A 17317-nucleotide genomic window follows, 5' to 3' on the forward strand; every position below is an offset into this window, starting at 1 on the left:
GGCTATTTAAATTTTAATCTAAATTAATTAAAATTAAATGAAGTTAAAAGTTCAGTTCTTCATTTGCACAAGCTACATTTCAAGCATTCAATAATCACATGTGAGTAGCATCATGGCAGAAAGTTCTATTTGACAGTGTCTCCCTAGAGTTATTGAGCAGTTCAGGAAAAGGGGAAATCTCAAGGAAAAAAGACATACTAAACTCTTGACAATAGGGATCTAACACATAGCACGGTGACTATAGCTAACAACATTCTACTGTATACTCAAAGTTTGCTAAAAGAGTAAATCTTAAATTTTCTCACCACAAAAACGAAACAGTAATTATGTGAGGTGATGGAGGTATTAGTTAACACTACAGTGGTAATCTTTTTGCAATATGTAAGTGCATCAAATCAACATATTATACACCTTAAGCTTATACAGTGCTATAAGTCAATTATATCTCAGTAAAACTGGGAAAAAAACACAGAAATAAGTAGTAAGATAGCCATTCTAAAAATAAAAAGATGTGCCTTTATGTGCACCCTAAGTTTGTGAACAGTTCATATTAGTTACAGAATTATAGAAGTTACAAAATTACAGAATTACTGCAAGAAAGTTTAGAAATTATACAGGCCAACCTCCTGAACTAATGCATGAAAATAAGATGAGTGTACCTATGAATACTGGAAGAAGTAATACATAAATGCTAAGGGAGCTATAACATCTCTATTGCAGTTAAAGAAGCAAGGGTTAATTTTAGTTGGGGTCAATAAAGGTAGGCTTCATGGAGGAGGTGGCATCTTCAATAAGCCTTGAAGTATATGTAAGATTTCAGTAGGTGAAAAAATGAGGATAGGAGGGGCACTTAGACTGAAGTCAGAGGCAAGAAAGCAGAAGGCAAGTTCAGGGAAGTTTTATTTGTCAGATTGTCTCTGTAGTAGACAATAAAGATGGACCCGTGAGCTGCGGCCACTTAAAGGAGAATGAAGTCTCCCTCCTAGCACAAAGCCAGACCTAAAGACCCTTTCTGGGAAGACAGACTTCATATCTTTTTTCCCATCTATCCCTCCTTAGCTAGCTATTGTTAGGGCAACAAAGAGTGATTTCTCACCACAAGACCACCTCAGGTGTTCTAATGATCTACACCCTCAGGGTCAGCCTCTGTCTACAGTTCTGCAGGTCTTGAGGCTAATTCTTAGTGGTGCCTTTACTCCTTTGCTCAGAGCAAACAGAACAGACTGCTGTTTCCATGGGGTGATTTCAGGAGAACATTCTATTATGATGCTCTGTCCTAATTCCCACCCTAAAACCTTATAAAATGGCCAGTGAAAGAACTCTAAGTAGCTTAAGGATTCTGGAGGAGCTCAGACAATCAGAGAGAGCTTATCTCCCAAGCTCTTAGCAGGACAGGGAGGGCAGCGCTGAAGCTCTCAGAAGAAAACAGACTTGCACGTCACCTGGTCTTTCCCTGTCCCACTTCTGTGCTGTTCCCCCTGGGGTGGTCCTCATCTTTTCTATCTGCAGACAGGCTCTGTCACCCAGCTGTTGACATGGCACCACAGCTGCAAACTTGCATCCTCATGATTCTGTCATCAGAGAGGGCAGCTCCCACTTAAGTACTCACAAGAGAGAACTCATAGGGCATCTCTGGATCCATCACTGTGGCCAGGGAACTAGGGACATGTAAAATGATGACAGTCCTCATTTAGACCACATAACCAGGGGTCAGGAGACAAGAGGAGTTTCCCTCAAAAGAAGTGGGCAAGAAGGGTAAGACAGAATCTGGCTCAGATATAACCACTAGAAAAATTGTTGTGGTCAGTCACTCAAAATATCAGGTACAGGGAGCACCAAGAACAGAATTTTGAGGAAAACAGGGGCAAGAGTTTGCAAAAGGATCCCCAGTGCCAAGTCCCACTGTGCCAGACTACCATCCCAAGAGGTACAGGAGGCCTGATGTTAGCCAAACCATGGCCTTCTCCTACTCAACTCCAGTCTTGTAACCCTAAGGCTACAGTCAAGAGTACAGGGCAATTGCCCCCAGTTTGCCAAACACACCCATAAATTCCCAAAGCACAGAACTTTTCCAAAAGAACCTTGCTGCCATCCAAAGCAACGCTAAGCCCTGATTTCCAACCTCTCCTCTATCAGCTTCAGGATATTTCTTAGGCATACTTTGCTTCTTTCATTAAACAAATACATTTTCTAGGATTTGAATAATAAACAAATGCAAAATGTATCAGTCTGATGGATGACAATATATTTTAAGACACAAGAATGCTAAAATTAAGGGTGACCCCCAAATGGGAAATCTACTCACGGAGACAGTGTTCTTGGCTGGAAACAGGTGTCCACATCATGGTACTCACTGCATAGAGAGCTGGAGGCATTACTGGCCTGCAACTGGCCCCTGCAACAGTTTACTACATTCACTCAAATGCAAATGTATCCCTGCAGAGAGAATAAAACTTTCAAAGTCGTTTGGAGAAAAGAGCCTTTCAAGCTGGAGCTGCAGCTTCCAGAAGGTGCTCATTTTAGAGGAAGGGGCAGCAGTCTTGTGGGCCAGATCAGATAAATCACCCAGCCTTCAAACAGAGACAAGGGATCCCAAACACTGATTGTTCACAGCCTATATGAGCCTTGAATATCATTGCTGACTGCCAGTTTTATGGATATTTCCACATTGGCCAAATCCAACTGAAAATGTGGTATAAACTGTGAAAACTAAAAGCAAATGCATTGTTTGCCTCCAAAATCAGCTTCTCTTCCTGACTTCCATATAGTTCTCAATGAAAATACTGTTCTCTCTGTATCCCAGGCTTTGAAACCCACCTCCTGATACCTTCTTTCTCAGTCTCTGCAGGTAGCCACAAAGCCTAGCAGTCCTTCATCCTTGGTCTTTCCTAGCCCATCCTTTGTGCTCCAGCCCACTGGACTGAGACCCAAATCTGACCTACCACCTGTTCTTGATAAATAAAGCTTTACTGATACACAGCCATTCTCACATTTCCATATTATCTGTGGCTGCTTTCACACTACAATAGCAAGGCTGAATGGTTGAGACAGAGACTGTTGCCTCTCAAAGCCTGAAATATTTACTATCAGGCCCTTAACAGGAAATATTTGCCAACAGCAATATTATTGCAACAGGTCTGCCCCACTCTAATTGCTTTCCTGTTCTTCCTACTTTTTAAGATGTCCCTTAACCAATATCCTGTACTCAATTACTAATGGATATTATCACACACACACACAAAGACACACTGTTTAAAACTTATTAAAAGCATCTCATTGCCCTTAGAACAATGCTATGTCCTACATGATGGGGCGTGGCTTACCTCTCCAACTTGCCTCCCTCCTCCACACTCCAGCCACTAGCTGTTCTCATTTTCTTCAGGCATCAAGCCCTTCCTGTTCCAGGGCCTTTGCACCTGCTGTTCCCCTGAGTGAAACCCTCTTCCCCACCCACTTTCATCTGGACAATACCTCTCACCCTTCAGGTCTCTGAGTCAACGTCAACTCCTCAGAAATGAGTTCACCCTTTCTGATGATTTCTCTCACTCTGTTCTCTCCCAGTACCCTCTCCTTTTTGTCCATGGAGAGAAATGAAGCATTTATTTGTTTGCTTATTGGATTATTATCTGTCTCACTGATCACAATAGCTCTAGGAGGCCAAGAGTTGTGTCCATTTTACTTAACATTCCACATCCAGCAGCTGTCAAATAGTAAGCTCTCAACTCATATTTTTTATGAATGAATGACCTTCTGTTCATTCTCAAATATTATTCACTCTTTGGCCTGGTACAATCTGGCTCTATTCTACTTTGCAGTCCTACTTGTATGCCTCACTCTAGATGAACTGAGATAACCAGCATTTCCTACATACACACTGCACTTTTTCACCTCTGAGCCTTCCTCATCCCTCTCCCCCACTGCCTCTTCTATCATTTTTGCTTAGGAAAATCTTTCTCTTCCAGGCTTAATTCAAGCAATTATCCTAGGAAGCTGTGTAATAATGAATAGTTTGAATAATGTAAAATCAAAGACATATTTCAAAAGGATGTTTCCTGAAACAATCTTTAATATAGTATCATACCTTCATGCCAAAGTATACAGTTCAATAAAAGTGACTCTCTGTGGGCAGGCTGTGATGCATTCCTGATTCTTCGATAGGCTTTATTCAGGGACAAAGTTTAGAGTGTGGATGGATGGCTTGCATAACCTTCAGGTTGTTTTCCATTAATATTCTTTCTCTCAGCTCCAGTTTTGAAAGTAATTGCATAATAATGAGTACTGACAGGTACCTTTACTCTATGTTTCAGTTAAACTGAGCTGGGAATAGAATTGATAACTTTGTGTGAAATCTGGGGATCCTGACTAAAACTCATGCCAAAGAACACCAACCCCCATTCAGTGATAATTCGGTGATAAGAAAGTACATCCTTATATCAACCTTGATGAGGTACTGTACCTAGGATATAGCAACCTGTCTACTGAACATTTTTAACTCATCATAATAAAACTTTATCATTTGCATAAAAGAGAATACTTCAGTATCTATTGCCTATCGTCTATGTCCAGTTTATTAGAAGAGATATCAAAGTATCCCCCCAAAAGTTAAAAAGGAGTGAGCCTATAATACATTTCTGTTGTGTGTGTACCTGTCCTCTCCCTTGTTTCACACATAAAGAGTGTAACTTTTTATTTCTCTTGCTTCTGAACTGTTTACTCATAGTAAGTTTATTTTTGACAAGAACCCAAATAATTTTTTTATGTTGCTGCTAATCTACAGCTTCCTGTTACTTATGCAGTTGTAACTGTAGGACTCAAGTATAGGAATGTATACACACAAATACATGCGTACCTAAATTTTGTTCTCCCTCACAGTCTCTTTATGTCAAGTGTGAATTTCATAGGTATGGACTCCATGGCTTTGTTCAAGACATTTATGACTCTTGAATCCAACAAGGGACACAATAGCTTCAGCACACCTCTAGTCTCTTCCAGTTGACATTTACTATTAATCAGTACCCTAATTGGTACCTCAACAAGCTCTTTGCCTTCACGTCCAGTCGTTTGACATGAAAACATTAAACAAACAATATTGAGCTCCTACTGTGTAGCAGGCATCTCGCTGGGTACTAAAGTTTCAGCAGTTTAAAAAAAGAGACCATTTCTGACCTCATGACGCTTATAGGTGGGCCATAAGGCTATCTAACAAGAAGTAACATTTATTGAATCAGCCGCTATTCTAAGCACTTTAGATGTATTGTGTCATTTAATCTTAAAAAGAATCCCTGAGGAAGGTGACATTACTTATTATTTATACAGAGGAAACTGAAGTTAAAGGAGATACTGTACGTGGGACTATAACGTAGTGCAGCCACTTCGGAAAACGCTCTGGCAGTTCCTCAAAGTTTAAATATAGAGTCAACCCGACAATTCCAGTCCTGATTGTATACTCAAGAAAAATGAAAGCATACGTTTATACACAAACATAGCATTATCCATAATGGCCAGAAAGTGGAAACAACCCAAATGTCCATCAACTGATAAATACACCGTGGTATACCCAGATGTTGGAATGTTATTTGTTGATAAAAAGAAATGAAATATTGATACATGCTACAACATGGATGAATCTTTTAAACATTATGCTAAGTCAAAGAAGCCAGTCACAGAGGACCATATATTGTAAAGATTTCATTACGTGAAATGCCCAGATTAGGCAAATTCACGGTGACAGAAAGTAGACTGGTGGTTGCCTAAGGCTGGTGGGATTGGGGGAAAATAGGCAGTGATTGCTAATGGGTACAGGTTTCTTTCTGGGTTGACGAAAAGATTCTAAAATTGATTGTGGTGATGGTTGCACAACTGTGTGAACATACCAAAATCAACTGAATTGTACACTTTAAGTGGGTGACTTGTATGATCTGTGAATTATAATTTAATAAAGTTGTTACTAAAAATTGATGGAGAAAGAAAAGAGTGCGAGGAATGGGGGACAGAGTTCTTTAAATATGGAACACTAAACACATTCATTTATCTCTCCCAAAATACCAGTAGAATACTGTGAAAAGAATTTTTAAAAAGGCATAACCCCACACGGACAAATGATATGGGAAAATAATACTGCAAATAATACTGCAAAATGCCCATCATTGTGAAATTTCATAACACCAGAATTCTGGAAGAGCAGTTCCTTCAAAGTTCCAAGGGAAATTCTGTCTAACACAGAATTCTATACTTAGCAAAATTACTAGTCAAGTGTGAGGGTAGAATGTAGACCAAGGAAGAGGAAGTCATGTAATCCGAAAGATCAGGATTCAACACGGGAGAGAAACAAGCAAAACTCCCAGATTGATGGTGAAGGGGAGCCTCTGGGTGACAGCTGGGCTGCAGGCCCGGAGAACAGCCAGAGCAGATGGGAACAGAGGGTAAGAGGATTCCGAAATGCTTGTCTCCAAGGTGAGGGAGGTTGGGAGGTAGGGAGAACAAGAGATTACTGGAAGTGAAGACCTTGTAGAAAGAAGCGTTCAGCCTTCAGGAGTTTAGGGGTGAGCTAAGTAGATTAAAAAACTAACAGAGCAAGTTAATAGCTCTAGAGAAAACAAAAGGTGCTATAAGAAAAGAAGGGTCAAATTGTAGCTGCTGAATCCTTCCAAGATACCTGGTAAATCAATTTCCTCTTCCCCGTGTAAGTTTCTAACAATTTGATAAATAAAACTAAGAAATTCAGAGGAAAGATAAAATATCACTTTTTCTTCATGATAAGGTTGATTTGGATAATGTAGGTTAGTTGGGAAAGACAAAGGGCCTTTGAACTCCAGAACTGGGCATATTTTCTCACCCACTCCAAGGAAAGCTTGTTCCTTGGTAACAAACAGCTTCCAGTGGGGCAGAAGGAAAAAGGGCTGATGAAAATTTACCAACCAAATTAAGCCACACCTTCTCCCCTAGAGAGAAGGGAATGACTAAATGAGTAAAGGGGCAGAAATAACAGAGAAATCCCACCTCATGGAAGAAAACATCAGGAGTGTGGAATACGCCTCCTTCCTGACATTAATGATGCCGTCGTGAAACGTGATTTCACCAGAAATGAGAATAGAGCAATGTAAGAAGCGTCAGGGAATGTGGGTATTTATGACAGTGGTGGCGTAAGACAGCTAAATCCCCATCCTCAAAACAGAAATGCAACAGATAGTGCGAAAATGGAAAGTCAAGAAATGACAGTAAAACATATTATGAGGCAGCAAGTAGCCAAAGAAATAGCTGAAAACAGCTCTAAGAGTGGAACGTGGCGGACTTGGGGAGGAAGGGCTGGGTGGGGTGATGGAGAGCAGAGAACTCCTGCCCTTTCAACATGGACTTGTCTGTACTGCTGTTGAACTTTAAGACTTCGGGTTACGTTGGATCAGTGAATTTGACAATATTTGACTATTTATGGCCTAAAAAGTGGCAATTCCATATATACGAACATATGTTCATACAGTTCAACCTAAAATTTTAAAAGAAATTCCATTTTAAAAACCTTTTTAATGGAAGGAAAAGGAACACGATCCCTGGAGAACTTTCTCTGCCCTTTTCTCTAGCCCGGTCTGCGTGCCTCCCTGGGCACCCCTCCCCCACCCCCCCAGCACCTGTTGATATACTTCTACTTACGTGGGTGGTTTCACAGCATTGCCATCATCTGACCCTATCTCCCCTGCACTGGTTGTGACTACTTTGAGGGGAGGGCTCTGTTTATAAAGGGAGCCCACACAGCAGCAGGCACGAAGTAGCCACAGTTATTTTCTAAACGATCTAGCCTGTGTTAACAACCTTTGCTGGGTGCTTGGACCCGATGCTTCCGTGCCCAGGTGTATATAACAACCCTTTAATAGTCTATCATAGGATTATGTAGAATCTACTGTAGTCTCCCTTTTTTTTTTAGAAAAAACATATATCTTTTTAAACAGAAACCTATTTTCCCATCCAGCTGCTTACCATGGTCCACGTTTACATATTGGAAGTTCTCTCAGCAGCTGGAGTGCTGTGTGTCTGCACCAGGAGACCTGACCTCCCTTAGGACCTCTGGAGGCCAAATAGTTGCACAGCTTAGCTCTCAGACTCCAAATCAGATGGCCAGGGTATACGTTGTGCCCCTTCCCTTCCCCTAATTACATGAAATTTAAGTAGTTTCACCTCCCTAAGTCTATGGCTCCTAATATCTAAATAAGATAGTGCCTAAAAGCACAGAGTTATTGTACAAATTCAATGAGATGACACAGGAAGCATTCAGATATGTGGCTCTTTCTATCTGACATGGGTTTCCTCCAGTCTGGACTTCTATTTTCCTTTCATCAATGTGTGTTCTATGCTCTTCAATCCAAAGATCATCCTCTGTTGTCAAAATGAGGGTGAAAGGAGGTAGAGGAGTGCTGATTTTGTTTTTGTATTTTTGGTCGGCACACAAGAATCACTCCAAGTAACAGGCCCACTCCCCCACTCTGCCTTGGGGGAGTTGCTCTGAATATAATTTTATGGGGTTTGTTGCCCTGAGCATTTCTTACTAGCTCATGGGAATTGAAACCTCCATAATACCGTTCCCACAGGTTTTGCCTCTCATTTCTGGCTCCAAGCACTCACTTCTCTTTGCAAGTATTTTTTTTTGGTAAGCAGGCCTCTCACTGCTACGGCCTCTCCCGTTGCAGAGCACAGGCTCTGGACGTGCAGGCTCAGCGGCCATGGCTCACGGGCCTAGCCGCTCCGCGGCATGTGGGATCTTCCCGGACCGGGGCACGAACCTGTGTCCCCTGCATCGGCAGGCGGACTCTCAACCACTGCGCCACCAGGGAAGCCCGCAAGTATTCTTTTGAAACCAGAACTCATCAGAGAGCTCCTGTGTAGCCAGCTTGGCTTTTCTAAGCACGCATTTTTACCCCTCATTGGGTGTTTGCATTTGTGTAGACAGAGCACCATGGTTTTGAGAGCTCCTCATCCCTCCAAGTACCTGCTTTTCTCTGAATTCCAGGACTCAGGGTCTCGGCCTCACCAAGCCCAGCTTTCCTCCCTGGCCCTCACTGCCTCAGTGATTCTCGCAAGGTTCCTCTCACTCTCCATCACCTTCTCTTGGCTAGAATTAGAGCTCAAGCAGCAATTCTGCCACTTACTTTCTAAATAAGCTGGAAAATAACAGCTAATCAGAAAAACCCTACTTGTGTGAAGGTGTTCGTGGAAACTTACAGTACAAATGAGTAAGCACCAGTTTTCACTCAAAGAAGCAACTCTAATTTTGAGACTTTCTAACAGTTTGTTTAGCCAGCAAAAGAGAGAATGTTTGGGGCCCTGGATAACTTCTTGGCATCCTTAAAATCATAATGTTTATCCAAATGGCCACTTCCTCTAAATAAGAACCATCTTGGTGATGAGAAGATGCAAGTCCTCTGCCGTTACCCAGCTGGAGAGTGTGGACGAATTCCTTCCCTTGAACCTCTGCTTCTCAACTGTAACATGAGGGTGTTGAACTTGATCCCAAGGGTCTCATCCCTATGAAAGTTTTGGGATTTTAAGTAGACTGAGGGTTTATTAGACTGAGGGGTTTTCCTGATATCTAATGTTTGACCTAATGTTAAACAAAATACTAGATCAAAGAAGCCTATTAGAGTTCAAATAAAAATTTTCCAGTATTAAGTAAAATGTAAACATCCCATCTCTTTCCATGTTTCCTTTTATATATTCAAGTTCTTTTTTTCTAAGTATTCACTCCTTTGCAATGAGGTCCCCACCAAGACTGTTTTTAATCTATTGTTCTATTTCCCCAGTAGATGGCACCCAGTCACAACTTTCAAATACCTTCTTCTGCCTACAAACTCAGGGCAGACAGTCCAGAAAATAAGAATGTGGGGAGCATTTGTTTATCAAACACAGATAAATAAGAGGAAACTTATATTAAGCATTCACCTAAAATATTTATTGAGTTTCCTAAAATTTAACTAATAAATTAGGTTCTACGTATAAGGTGTCATAATTAGAGTGTTTTGATACAGACATGTCAGACTGTTGTATGTTAGAATTGAGCGCTACCCTTCAAAATTATGCAGCTATGAGATTTTGGCTGGTCCAAGTGATGCTGACACATTACTATTTTTAAAACATTTAGAAAACCATTTTCTGGTAGATACTCCCAGGATCAGTTTCTAGTCTACATGAGAAAAACAGTCTCAATGCCTCCTTTTTGACAATCCCTCCCCAGTAGCATCATCTTCCTTGATAATTCTCACATCAAGAGTTGTTTTTTTCTCCCCTTGGAAAAACTATTTCCAAATATTCCACCTCAATGAAATTTGACCATCCACTTTTAATTATTTTGGAAAGAACAGAACTCAGCAACTTACTACCACATTTTCAGCCCATGTGCTCTGTCTCCCAGCTGGCTGCTTTTGCCATGGTGGGTAGAGCATGGCCCATATTGTAAGAGAATTTATTCTGGTACACTGGTAAGCAAAGAAGCCAGTAATAGATGAGGTGGGAAAGACCTCTAGCGTTGGGAAACATGAATCCTTACAAATTTGAATTTACTCTCTTGGAAAAGTAAGAAGGTGAGCAGACATCTCACCAGCCTCAGGCCATAAAGAACCAGCCCCTGCTTCAAGCCTGGCAGTGGATTAGGAACCCCAGTCCTACCAGTATAGGTCTTATAAGGATTGGTCTCACTGCCCTTAGCCTACATGCAGAGCTCTTGGGACAGGACAGGCAACCTGATACCCTTGGAGCTAGAACCATCCATAATCCTTATCTGAGTGCATTCCTATTGGAAGGAAAGCCCTGCCCTGAACTATTTCTCTGGGAATCCATCCCTGGTTCTTTAAACATGGCCAGCCCACCCCTTCAATGCACAGGGGGGATGCTCAAACACTAACATCCAGCCCGACCAACAACCCTCACCTCAAATGTGACTGACCTGTCCTTTTCTCCCCTTATCTCCTCAGGTATTGAGTTCCATGACCTTTATACTCCAGCTCCTAAAATCTACTACAAGCTTTGCTGTCAGATTCTGTAAACCTCTGGGTTTGGGCTTCTCCAGGTATGAGATGGGGTCCCACAGGCCCCATCCTCACTTACTAACTCCCTGCTGTCTGCTAGGAGAAAGAATCAATACCTGACTCTGACTCCCTCCTTTCTCGCAACTGAGAGCTTAAAGGATTGGGAACATCAACCCATCGATGAGTTATACTCTGAAACCACCGGGCTGAGTTCACCCTAAAGACTGGTTGCATGATCTTCTAGACTTCTAGCTACATGAGCAATTAAGTTTCCTACTTGCTTAACCCAGTTTGATTCGGGTTTTCGGTGATTGACTCTTTCAGCTCCCTCTGGTGGTTGAAGCCTCACCCACAGGCCACCGTGAAAGTTGACAGCTCTGAAGCTCAGCTGGTTTATAGGCCCAGTTTAGTGGCTTCCTAAGGATATGAGGATACTCATTTCAGTTAAGTAGTGGGGGAACTAGGCCATCTGGCTCCCAGGTTAGGTTTCCTTGGGCAAACCCTCACCGACTCTGAATTGCTTTCATTTTAACCTTCAATTATGTTTTCTCCACAGCCTGAAAATCCTCTGCTCAAGGAACTGGCAAACTAGGATGACAATGACAATTCTATCAACAGCCTATATCTCTATAGTAATATTTAAGTTTTCCCAATATTTATTGAGTATTTACTATGTGTTTGTCCCTGTTCTAAGCACTCTTCTTATATTATTTAATCCTGAAAACAACCCGAGGGGTTGGTATGATTATTATCCCCATTTTTAAGAAGAAAAGATTGTCATGCATTTTCTCACATGCCACAAGCCAGAGAGAAAAACAAATACTCCTCTCTCAGATTCATCCACACAAATTTGTGACTCAGATGAGCTGTTTAGTCCATAAAGAGGCCTCAGGCTTACAGCAGTGGCCCAGGCAGGTCTTTCTGCAGGAGCTACAGAGCCCAAGGGGAGGTGGTTGGCCCATGGGGGACACTATCACCAAACTGCTCTCAGAAATTTCGAACCAGGACTTTTAGGAGTAACACATGGGTAAGGGCCAGCTTCCAAACAGACTTGGAACACGGAAGAGAAAGGATCTAGAGATGCATATGACATCTGAGACATGCTACCACTGTGATCTTCCAAAAGGGGGAGCAATTGTCCCAGTTTGCCTGGGACTGAGGGGTTCCCATCATGTGGAACTTTCAGTGCAGACACCAGGAAGATTCCAGGAAAACTGGGATGAATCACTCTGTCTTCCAAAGAAATTCAGTTCTATTTTGAAATATAAGAGACTACAGGGGCCTCCTCTCTCCCCTCAAAGTTCACAAGACTCCTAATTTCATTGGCTTCCATCTCCCTCCAATACACCTAAACAGGGATGGGGTCTACATATCAAGTTCTACGTCACCTGCTGAGGGCTTTCCTAGTTGGCTGTAGTACATAGGAAGAAAATCTCTTGCTTCTTGCAAACAGTAATAAACCTGTGGAACTTATTACCCCCCAAAACAGAACTGGAATAAAATATTTTTTTTAAAGTTTGGATGCAGAGGAGTTCAGAACATGCGACTCCAAAGTATGGCCCTTTGGCATACTGATTATGCTGAGTTAAAGGTTTTGAAAAACAGTAGATGCAGGAAAGGTACTCTGATCTTCCTTTTCCTTGCTGAAAGCAGGAGATAAAGTTCCCATGTGAAAGTTGCCCTCCCTGTACAAGGAGGAAGAAACATTCTGGGGAGTCAGGCCAAGAGAAATCTGTACAAACAGACCTTGTTAAAATAACTCTCATCTTCCTTTAGTCATCCCATATATTTTAGTTACTTTTCCACAATTGCCACATTTTGTTCAACCTGGAATATAAACACTTAGGCCTAGTCACTGCTTTGGATCTTCTTTTTTCTTGTGAGGGCTCCTAGGTACATATACATAAAATTTGTATGCTTTTCTCCTGTTAATCTGTCTTATGTCAGGCCCAGCTGGACACCCTAAAAGGGTGGAGGAAAATTTTACCTTCCCTACAGATGAACTAATGAAATTCAGATCTCTAAAGGATTGGAAACATTAAGATGGGTGTAAGGAAGGAAGTGATGTCACCCTATGAATGTCCCTCAGGCCTCTTAGCCAATAAAATTGTAGCCTAGGTGGACCATGGGTCTGAGTCGCTATAACAATTCTTACAGCAATTATTACGGGTGTTAGGGGAGAAAACAATGAACAAATAACCCTGACTAAAATAAATACATGACTGAAAGACGTCAAAATAGAAAACCAATTAGATATAGCAAAGTGATTTTTTTATCCTTTCTTCCATTTTGCCAAATTTAAAATACAAGGACCAAGACGAAAGATAATTCCAGTTTCTGATTTTCTTATCTTCTTCTCGTATTTTAACTTGTTATACTTCAAATGGCAAGTCTTCCTGAGATTAGGTAGGCACATAAAATTCTGTAGCATAAGGGACTCGTCAAGGATTTCCCTCCTGGACAGCCAGATCTGATCCTTTAGTAAGCTCTACCACCCAAGCCCCAGACAGCAGCAGTTTCAGACAACTGTCCTGAACCCTGTGCATTTCCGGCTTGCCATACTCAAATCTGTCTTCCAGCTGTTGAATTTTGGCTCTGAACTCTGCACTCTGCTTTTAGTCCCTGCCTTTAGCCCCTACAGGCATAATATTTAAACCTCCTCTATTATCAAGATTTTAGCTACAGGACTTTGTCTGGCTTGTCCTTTGGGTTCCTGGGATCCTCCATGGGCTTTGATAGGAAATCACATCCCTATCCTTGACCCCTCAAAACCTAAGCCACTCCCCAGTTACTTAGGTGGGCAACACTGGCCTCTCCTATAGGAAGTAGTCAGGCCTGAGATTCAGGCAATCAGAATCTGGTAATAACTGTTTAACCCCATGGGCCTTCATATTTCCAGATTAAAATAAGGTTAATCCCTGCCCTTGCCCACCTCTTAGGCTACTTGGACCCCTCAGAACAACTTCAGAAACCCATGAGGAAGACTGTTATGATCCTAGGAACATCATTCTACCCAACATTACCCTTGACTATGTTTAAAAAATAGGCTCCATAATTTCCAACTTTAAAAAAATAAAAGGAAAAAAACAGACAAGGTTTACCCAGACAAGCAAAGCAATTAGAGGGATTTAGGTAAATACCTTGAACAGTTAAAAAGAAAGATACTGTCTAAAACTGATCCCCAATCTTGATTTGTGTTCACATCTCCAGCCTAGAACCAATCAGTAGTACAGCGTTAGGAAACCACCAACAAACCCCATTTGGTATAATAAAATGGTGACCATAATTTTTACTCCAAGGGAAAAGACACAGGTAGTGGAGACATTACTGCCTAGAAAATTGAATTAATAGAATTAATAGGATTAATGGAAATGATCCATGCAATTCCAGTTTTCTAATATCACTGAAACCATGTCTCTTGCTCAGCAATTTCTCCAGAAGTGTCTGAGTCAGACTTTTGGTATCCTAGAGGTCTGGTTTTGTACTACTGCTCAGATTCCCAGGTTCAGAAGTACGCTACCTGGTGGAAAGGGTCCTCATCCAAGAAATGAGACAAGCTTTCAGATGAAATACCCTTTGTGTCCTCCAGTGCCTCTTTCATTTGCTTTGTCTCCCTTATATCTCTCCGGGATAAAATTCATGTCACCTTTTAAATAAAACACATCTGCTTAATCCTGCCCAAAAGAAACTTCCACTGTCCTATTTAATAGTCATTTGATCTACTAATGAACATCAAACAGCACAGATTAAACAGGAACCCTCTCCCCAGTCCTGCTTTATCCATTAAACACGTGTGAATCTGCAATGATCTCGCCTCTCCTTGTGCCCGATGACTAATTGAGTTTGAGACAGTGGCTGTCAAATGCTGGAAAAGGAATGATTTATGCTAAGGATATTTTTGGTCTCTGATATACCCAGCTTCAGAGGGAATAAAAGAAGTCATTACCATATCAGGATTGTGACGATAGGCAGTTTCTAACAATGGAATTGCCCTCCTACAAACAAGCCAGTCTATTAACTGGAAGCATCAAGTTTCCATTTTTGCTTTCACCCCCTGCTCCTGTGCAGGTGATCCTGCAGATTTTTGTTTACATTTATTTCAGCTGCAACATTTAGTCCATTCCCAGTTATCCTTCACTGAGATCTTATTGAAGCTGGGAACCATGGAAATAAGTGATAACCTCAGTAAAGAACCCAGCTGCTGGGCCCAGCCCACTGTTCAGTTGATGTATGATGTACCAGTTGGCCCCTCTCTCAGAAACAGCAACTCGGGAACACTCTGCTTACCCACTGAGGAAACCTATTCTCTGCCTATAACCTGATACCATTGCTCTTGCTCGGGACTGTAAAATGGCAGTAGGTGAATAGAAATTTCAGGCTGATGTGTACGAACTGGGTTTACAATACTGCCTTCTTGGAACAAAAAGGGGGGTTGAGTAGGGGAGGGGGGACCGATTTTTACTTGTTTTAATATACACAGGGTGCATACGTCAGAACCCAAACTATGTCAACCTATAAGCTTTAGAAATCTCAATAACAATGCTGAATGTTGGTGACTATATATTGGCTTATTTTATCACAGGGATAGTTTCGTCAGCTAGCCAGATCTGAAAGACTGGCAAGGATCACAATGCAAAGAGATTTCTGACTTTTTGTGACTTTGCTTCACTGGATCTTCTGCTGCCCCTGGGAGTTGCCTCTCATGGATCCAGGAAGAGTATAACCATTTTCCCATTTTTCATCTCCTCCAAGCTCCATTGCTCTTATGCCATCAATTCTGCCCCAGGTAACACTGACAGAGCACCCTCTAGCTGGTCTCCAGCTCCTCAGATGGACCCTGAGGACACACTTCTCTCCGTTTCCCACCCTAGCTGTCTGTCTCTCTTAGCCCCAAATATTGACTCCTACAAGGTTTTTCTGATAACAGGTTAAATGGATCTTCAGTGATGTACATGGAAATGAAAGCATAATTCCTCCAAGGGTTTAGATTCCCTGGGAGTGAGGAATTCAAAGGATGGATATTCACATCCCAAGGTAACAGAGGGAAATAGTTTTCATCTCACCTCCCTCCTGTCTCATGTTCTGCTCCTCGTGTCCCCCATCATGGTATCCAGTGCCTTCAAGCTGCCTCCACAGCTCTGCAGCCTCTCTCAATACTGTTTGCTTCCCTATGAAAAGCCCATTCTTTTCTCTGAGCCCAACAACCCTGCTCAAAACATCCATCAGCAAGAATCACACAATGATTGGGCTGTGACACTCAGCTATAAGAGATAAACTTAACACAAAGGTAATTTACATAAATGGGAAGTTCATGGACAAACTAACTCCAGGCATAGCTGGATCCAGGGGTTTAGACACTGTTTTCAGAAAGCTATCTCCATTTCTCAGCAATTCCTTTTTGGTCGCGGCTTCATTTTACTTTTTTTTTTGCGGTATGCGGGCCTCTCACTGTTGTGGCCTCTCCCGTTGCGGACCACAGGCTCCGGACGCGCAGGATCAGCGGCCATGGCTCACGGGCCCAGCCGCTCCGCAGCATGTGGGATCTTCCCGGACGGGGGCACGAACCCGTGTCCCCTGCATCGGGAGGCGAACTCTCAACCACTGCGCCACCAGGGAAGCCCTTGGCTTCACTTTAAGGCACTGCCTCCCTGAGTTATAACAGGACTGCCAAAGCTCTATATTTACCTCATCCTTAGAGCTAGTGGTCTTGGTAATTCCAATAAAAATCCCAGGTTGGGCTCTGATTGGCCGAGCTTAATCATGTATTATCCCTGAACCATTTACTATGGCCAGGTGGACTGTATTCTAATTAGTCAGCCTGGAGTTCTATACCCACCTGAAAGCACTTGTAATGGGCTCCCCACTGGAAATAAGGGTTTTGTTACCAAAACAGTTAGGTCAAGAGGCAAGCTTGGGAAAACACACTATAGCTATGCTAACAGTCCACTGATTAAATGGATTAGTTTAATTAAATTAATACTAATTAAACAGCCCCATCCCAGATAAATAGGTCCATGATGGAGAAAACTCCTCCATTAATAACAGGCTAGTAGGAATCAGGGCCTTTTAGAACCATTCTAATCATATTTCCTGCATTTGGCTATTTATTGCAGCCATATCTAACTCCCTCAAAATGTAATTATAATATGTGGAGTATTCATATTGGAATTGGCCCTGCTTGGGCATCATTGTCTAAAACAACAATATTCAAATTTGTTTTTAAGCACCATCACTTTCTTCAAATAAAATTGTATGTAAAATTCCAATACATAAAATAGATGAACCTGAGCTGCTCTATTTACAGCTGA

General features: G+C 41.9%; 1 protein-coding gene across 1 annotated transcript in view; it reads right to left on the reverse strand.

Moving 5' to 3' along the window:
* Positions 1-17317, reverse strand: part of LOC114900462 — a 105957-nt gene that overhangs the window by 22999 nt on the left and 65641 nt on the right. The window contains exon 3 of the mRNA XM_029231613.1: positions 2306-2395. Coding sequence (XP_029087446.1) covers positions 2306-2395 — 90 coding nt within the window. The remainder of the gene's footprint in view (positions 1-2305; positions 2396-17317) is intronic.

Source organism: Monodon monoceros, unplaced genomic scaffold (assembly GCF_005190385.1).
Source record: "Monodon monoceros isolate NGI ecotype Baffin Bay Population unplaced genomic scaffold, NGI_Narwhal_1 Super_Scaffold_19, whole genome shotgun sequence".
In the NCBI taxonomy this organism is placed as follows: domain Eukaryota; kingdom Metazoa; phylum Chordata; class Mammalia; order Artiodactyla; family Monodontidae; genus Monodon; species Monodon monoceros.